Source organism: Limulus polyphemus, unplaced genomic scaffold (assembly GCF_000517525.1).
Source record: "Limulus polyphemus unplaced genomic scaffold, Limulus_polyphemus-2.1.2 Scaffold7880, whole genome shotgun sequence".
In the NCBI taxonomy this organism is placed as follows: domain Eukaryota; kingdom Metazoa; phylum Arthropoda; class Merostomata; order Xiphosura; family Limulidae; genus Limulus; species Limulus polyphemus.
In genome coordinates this window covers 20,387-27,166 of record NW_013673490.1, presented here as the reverse complement: position 1 = coordinate 27,166, position 6,780 = coordinate 20,387, and the positions used below count along the sequence as shown (strand labels likewise).

Sequence of the window (6,780 nt, the reverse complement as noted above, 5' to 3'; positions counted from 1 at the left end):
CTTTTTCAGGGTTAATACATACAAACTGTTTGATATCGAAGTATATGTTATAAGTTTATAACATTGTTGTAAAAGTTTAGATAAACGACCTTTACACTCTAGATGTAAATATATATATTAATACCAACGTTTCGCTTTTAAAGCTTTTTCAGGGTTAATACATACAAACTGTTTGATATCGAAGTATATGTTATAAGTTTATAACATTGTTGTAAAAGTTTAGATAAACGACCTTTACACTCTAGATGTAAATATATATATTAATACCAACGTTTCGCTTTTAAAGCTTTTTCAGGGTTAATACATACAAACTGTTTGATATTGAAGTGTGCATTATAAGTTTATAACGCTAAAATTCGGGATTTGGTTTCTTTGGTGGGCACAGTAGATTATCCATTTTACAGTTTTGCGCTTAACAACAAACAAACAAACAATTCAATTGAAGAGTTCCGTATACGATATTTTATGGTTGAGGCACACTAATTTATTAAATAAGATGTTTTGTTTGTTTGTTTGTAATTATGCACAAAGCTACACAATGGGCTATCTGTGCTCTGCCCACCACGGGTATCGAAACCCGGTTTCTAGCGTTGTAAGTCGGCAGACATGCCGCTGTGCTACTGGGGGGCATAATATTTTTCTAATTTACAGTTCGTGTAAGTTTGTGTTTGTTCAACGATCGTGTGATGCAAGTGTATTCGATGTTCTAAACGATAACATGCATGTGGCATTAAAAATGCTTGATTTTTACAATACAATAGTGGTGCATGTCATTTTGTTGTGTTACACCTATCATTGAATCAAATACTTCAGTAAGAAATAATCTGCACTTAATTTCTAAATAAAATAGACATAAAATCCTAGAATCAGTTTTTCATAATAAAATCGTTATAACGACCAGTCCGAACGAGATCGTCATATGCTACAATAACTTCAGAAGGAATAGTCTGATATATTTGAAATCCGATTCGAGGATACACCTGTATTCTCTGTAAAACCCCTAGCATCGCTGCTAATAATTCTCTCACACTACAAACATCACGGATCGGATACAAACGGAAAGGAATCGATGGTGACGTCACTGTTACACGTAGTAGTGCCGCATTTCCAGGCCATTGTTTCATGAAGGTGGCGTATGTTCGACGTTCCATATAAGGAGTTTGAACAAGAATAATGCTCGATGGCTTTAGGTTGTATTTCTTCATAATTTTGTAAGAAAACTTAATGTTTTCCCCAGTATTTGTAGCTTGATTTTCCACAATAATTCTATTTTCTGGCACCCCGATGTCTAGTGCCACATCGCGGAAAACATGTGCTTCCGGTCGTTTCCACTTTCCTGAAATAAAATTTTTAACTTTTACTTCAAATATACACTTAAAATAACTCACACATACAATTGTTGTTCTTTTTATTTTGTTTTGTGATACACCAGAGTCGATAACAGTTTATATTTAGTTCTGGACTGTTAGCCTTCGTTTTTTTCAGCTAACCCTATCATTCTTACTTAACTAGGCGTTTACCCTTACTTACAGTGAGCACGAACAACATACACATAACTTTTCTATAATTATCTGTCTTCCGTTAAGCGTACTAGAGGCAATATAAGTATTAGAACGTTCTTATCAGGTGATGCTGTTTCATAAACTTTTGAAATGCTGTTTACTAGGTTTGAAACTAAAGAATTATAGATTTACTATATTTCATCAACTACTGGCATCCCACAGTCACTAAGGTGATGGTCAACAGCTAATACTTTAATCTTACTAAAAAACTGCAGAAATATGTTCATTACTCCTACAAGATACAAGTTTTTGAGGGACTGCTTGGCCGGGTGTAGCCTAATGGTTTGTACGATGGATTGCGGATCGAGAGGTTCAAGGTTTGAGCTACAATATGCCGTTTACACGCTCCACACTTTCAGCTCTGTAGGCGCAGCCGCGTTACAACTGTGACAGTCAATCCTATAATTCAGTTAAGTACAGTTGCATACTATGCGGCGGATTGCCTTCTATTTTCAATAATTCTAAACTAGGAATAGCTATACCTGAACCTTAGAGGTATTTTATCTGGTCCTTTAGCACATGTGTCGCATTAAGCGCTATTCAAGCTGAAAACCAAAGAATCTAGTATCGTCAGAAGGAACAATTATAATTTAAAAAAAAAAGTAAAGAAAGTATTCATTCATTTTCGTGTCAATCAAAATAAATATCTTATAAGGCTGGTGATCTTAAATATGACCCGATATTGTAAGAATCAACTCATCCAACACTGACTCTAGGTTAAAAGGATATGTATATATAGTTAGATCCAGCCTTTGGGGTGGACGACGTGTGCCCCCGCACAGGGCGCCTATCCCAAGGGGCGTCAAAATCAATATTGCAATTATCGATTTTTAAGGGGGCAAGGGCGCCGGACACAAGTTGGCACAGGCCACAATTTTGCCTATGACCCGGCTCTGTATATAGTTCATTGATTTTGTTTGTTTGTTTGTTTATAATTACGCACAAAGCTACACAATGGGCATCTGTGCTCTGCTCACCACGAGTATCGAAACCCGGTTTCTAGCGTTGTAAGTCAGCAGACATACCGCTGTTCCACTGGGGGGGGGGGGGCATAGTTCATTGAACCGATAGTAGAAATTTAATTTAATTATTTCGTTGTTATTGATATACATCTTAGTGTAACTTGTGATTTTGCTAATAACAATCCATGGAGAATATTTCAAAATTAAATTACAATAACATTTTAATTAACCTGAGGTTTTGGAAATGATGTTATTTTCTACTGTAAGCAGTATACATATCGTGTTTTCGTATTAACTATTTTTTAAATTCTTTTTTCCTTCTTTACTGACGTACTTTTTTGTAACTATAAAAAAAACAACGCCTTTAAGTATAATATGTATTTTTACGTTTATTTTGTACACATTTCAGGTTTAATCATCAAAAACACGAATAATTAATTATTCTATACTTTTATCTCAAGTTGTTACAAACAACATACCTTTCGTCATGTTACCTGCCTTTCCGGATATAACAAGCCAGTCTCCGTAACCAAGGAGATATAGTTGAGCCGCATGTTCAGCTGTTCGAATGTCATTGTTGCCTAGCAACATGATCACATCACTCTGCAATAAACAAACTTTGATTTAAAATAGATTATACATTAGGTGAATAATAATGACAAAATTAGAGACCAGAAGAATACACGCTCATGGGTTAAAAGGATCTATTGGATATGTATATATCTTTATTTTAGGAGCGACTTAGACAGTTTTGTTTGTTCGCTGAATTTCACACAAATCTACTCGAAGGCTATCTTCGCAAGCCGTCCCTAATTTTGGAGTGACAAATTAGAAAGAAGGTAACTACTCAACACCACCTACCGCTAACTTTTGGGCTATTCTTTATCAAGGAATAGTGAAACTGAACGTCACATTATAACACCTCCACGACAGAAAGGGCGAGCATCTTCGAGGACGGGATTCAAACCCGCGAAGTCGAGTGCCCTAAGCACCAATTTAGGCAGACTAAACTACTGGATTCAAAGTATTTTGACAAGTATCTGCCTGGTGTATAGACGTAAAAAAAAAAAATTCAGTATGTACTGAGGTTTTCAAGACCTAAACATTTTCTATTCTTCATACCATGCAGATGCAATTCATAAAGAAGAAAAACCAAACATTTATCCTTTACAAAACATTATCAACATTCTTTGAGATAAAACTGAAGGATTTTTTTTAGAATAAGTCCTATATGTGCCTAAAGTAAAAAATGCATGTTCTTCATTTAACAGTCAATGTACAATAACGGACGTTAAACTAATCATCAAGCCAAAGCCAGTATCTTCCACTGAACGTAAAAATGAAATAAAAATACTTTGGGGCAATTTTTCGAAAATATTAAATGACATACGAAACTTTATACAATCATAGTGACTTAACATTTTTATAAATCTCAAAAATGACGATCATTTGACCTGAACTTTAAGATACTGTTACGACAGCGGAAGTCACGTGACGCTGGTAACACGTCATGAGATTCTCGAAGGATCGTGACTTTTCCTGGCAGCTCTGGTATTTTCCAGGCGTCCTCTATTTTAGTATATAAGCCCGGCAAATAATTGCAGATATATAGATATAGCGACAGATAATTGAGTCAAGCGAGCGGTAGTGACCGTAAGTAAAGTGCGTGAATCGTTGTGAATTATAGCGTATGTGTATTGCAAAGTTGTATTGAGAAAGAATAAACTAGTTTTAATTAAGAAAGGACTTGTATCGCTGAAGTTTCTCGGAAAGAATTTCTACGGGAATTTAACAAACGAACAGAGACGTAACAATACTAATTTGCAGGTTGAGTTGTCATCGTGAAAATTTGTACAATGAAGTTTTCATTTTAGCCCTTATAACTGATTGGTTCCCCAGTGGCACAGCGGTATGTCTGTGGACTTACAACGCTAGAAACCGGGTTTCGATGCCCGTGGTGGGCAGAGTACAGATTATCCAATGTGTAGCTTAGTGCTAAATTACAAACAAACACGGACTGATAGATCCTTTTTCAATATTTCAGACTCTTAACATGCTATAAAATTATTAACTAAATAATTCCGTGAGCTTTTCCCACATTTACTGTTATTATATTTATCTTACAAACTCTTAACCCCAAATACAAAAACATTAGAAATACGAGTTTATTGGGTCGAAATATTTGAACAGATAGCACGTAGTCAGATATAAATGAAACAGACGTTTTTATTGCCATTTTCCTTTGTTATTTGTTAAAACTTAACAAATCTTAAAACGACTTGAGCTTTTTTTATATACAAAAACTTCCAGATATAAAGTTTAAATTTTACAAAAAACGTCTTGTAATGTAGCTCTTTTAACAGTGAATGTCTTTTACACCGTTTATTTGTTGTTGAGGTGAGTACGTTATGCCAATGTTGTTAAATGGCCACCGTTAAAATCGTGACATGGCATGGTGGAGAGAGGGCACTCAACTCACAACCTGTGGGTCGCGGATTCGAATTCCACCTGCACACTTTCAGCTACGGGGGGTGTTATAATGTGACAATCATTACCATTATTCGTTGGTATAGTGTAGCCCAAGAGACGGCGGTGGGTGGTGCTAACTAGCTGCCTTCCCTCTAGTCTATCACTTCTAAATTATGGGCAACTAGTGCGGATAGCCCTCGAATAGATTTGAGCAAAATGTTGAAAATACAAACAAAATCCTGACGTCACAGAAGCGACTAAGTTTGGAAAATAACTGCAGTGGATTTGTACTTGTTAATTCATATCTTAACAGCTGGTTAGTTAATACCTAATAGGATATTTCTTCTCATTTGGCTTAGCTTAAAATAGAATTGTAGCTTCTAAAAACTAAGCTATAATTTTTACCTGTTAATCTTTTTTACATTACAGAGGCCTATTTTAAGGAGGACTTAATTTCGTCCTTTCATGATATTGTTACGTCTCTGTTCGTTTGTCAATTTTCAGTAGAAATTCTTTCCGAGAAACTTCAGCAATACAAGTCCTTTTTTAAATAAAACTAGTTTATTCTTTCTAGATACAACTTTGCAATACACTTAATTTCCACAGTCACTTTAATTTAAACACACGCTAGAATTCACAACGATTCACGCACTTTACTTACGGCTTGACTCGATTATTTTTCTCCCCCGTCACTTCTTGCCGGTCATATATATACAAAATAGAGGGCGTCTGGCAAACACTCGAGCCTTCACGAACGTTCTAGATACTCATTACGTATTACCAGCGTCACGTCAATTCCGCTGTCGTAACAATATTCAAAAGAGACAGCCGGTTCATGTTTTAGGCGTAAATTTCGTTACTAATGGTTTTAGCACGCCATCTGCACATACTATTTCATTTGAATTTCTAAGCATTCTAACTGCGTATAATGTATTAATATCGGCATTGTCTGTCCCAGTGCTTTATTATCTGTATCTGACTTCTATAGTTCTTCAAAAATCATTTGTCTCCTTTTAGGCCTATACATATATAAACAAAATCGAATTCTTACCTTTCTGAGCTCATGATGAAGTAGTAGATAATCCCACAAAGTTTTAGCATGAATCAAGTCTTCTCCAGGCATCTGCTCGACTAATTTAAAGTGATTTGTTGGATTCCCTGGCTTGTTTGTTTCTCCCACACTGGTTTCTTGGAAATTTTGCAGCTTTTTACCGCAGAACATCACTGTTCTTCGAGAATTTCGCGCAGTTATTTTTCTGCAAAGACTTAGGCTATACAGGGAGGTAACGGAAGCCTGAACTACTGATAAAAAAATACTAACCTTTCATTGAAAAACTGCGTTTCCTATTGAACCGAACAAAAATCAAATCCAAATATAACAATTCGAGATATTATCATAAATGAGAAAGCATAACACCATATCGTCTTGGAGACATATTTATATACGCCGCGGTATTTTTGGCACTGAGCCAAACTTCGATCAGCTGATACTACAAGGTATTTGAATGCCTGTATGAGTACACGTTTAAAATGACGTAATGTTTCGAACTCAACCACAAACTATGATGTGATGAAACAGTTTGGTTGCTAAATGAAAACAAAACAAACAAAAAAACAGATGTTGTTATTTCCTTTGTTTCGTAATAACAAAGAAATTTGATCTTTCCTGAAAGATATTTTGTCACGTATTGTAAAAATATTCTTATACTATTAATCAAGATCACGTTTATTTAAAAAGAATATGAACAATGTTTCCGCAACATATGCGTCCATCATTAGGTACAGGA

At 35.4% G+C, this 6,780-nt stretch overlaps 1 protein-coding gene across 1 annotated transcript; it reads right to left on the bottom strand.

Moving 5' to 3' along the window:
* Positions 1–115: 115 nt before the first annotated feature.
* On the bottom strand, positions 116–6,457 carry LOC106474937 (uncharacterized protein SCO4629-like). The gene is made up of 3 exons (XM_013935637.2): positions 6,045–6,457; positions 3,004–3,127; positions 116–1,336 (listed from the first exon to the last, which is right to left on the bottom strand). The coding sequence occupies exons 1-3, from the start codon at positions 6,213–6,215 to the stop codon at positions 867–869; spliced, it is 765 nt and encodes a 254-aa protein (XP_013791091.1). The 5' UTR covers positions 6,216–6,457; the 3' UTR covers positions 116–866.
* Between the last annotated feature and the right edge of the window lie 323 nt (positions 6,458–6,780).

Coding starts and splice junctions, on each gene's coding strand:
- LOC106474937 (XM_013935637.2), bottom strand. CDS start 6,215: ATGTTCTGCGGTAAAAAGCTGCAAAATTTCCAAGAAACCAGTGTGGGA. Junction 3,128..6,044: donor TTCATCATGAGCTCAGAAAG/GTAAGAATTCGA, acceptor TGTTTATTGCAG/AGTGATGTGATCATGTTGCT. Junction 1,337..3,003: donor GGCAGGTAACATGACGAAAG/GTATGTTGTTTG, acceptor ATTTTATTTCAG/GAAAGTGGAAACGACCGGAA.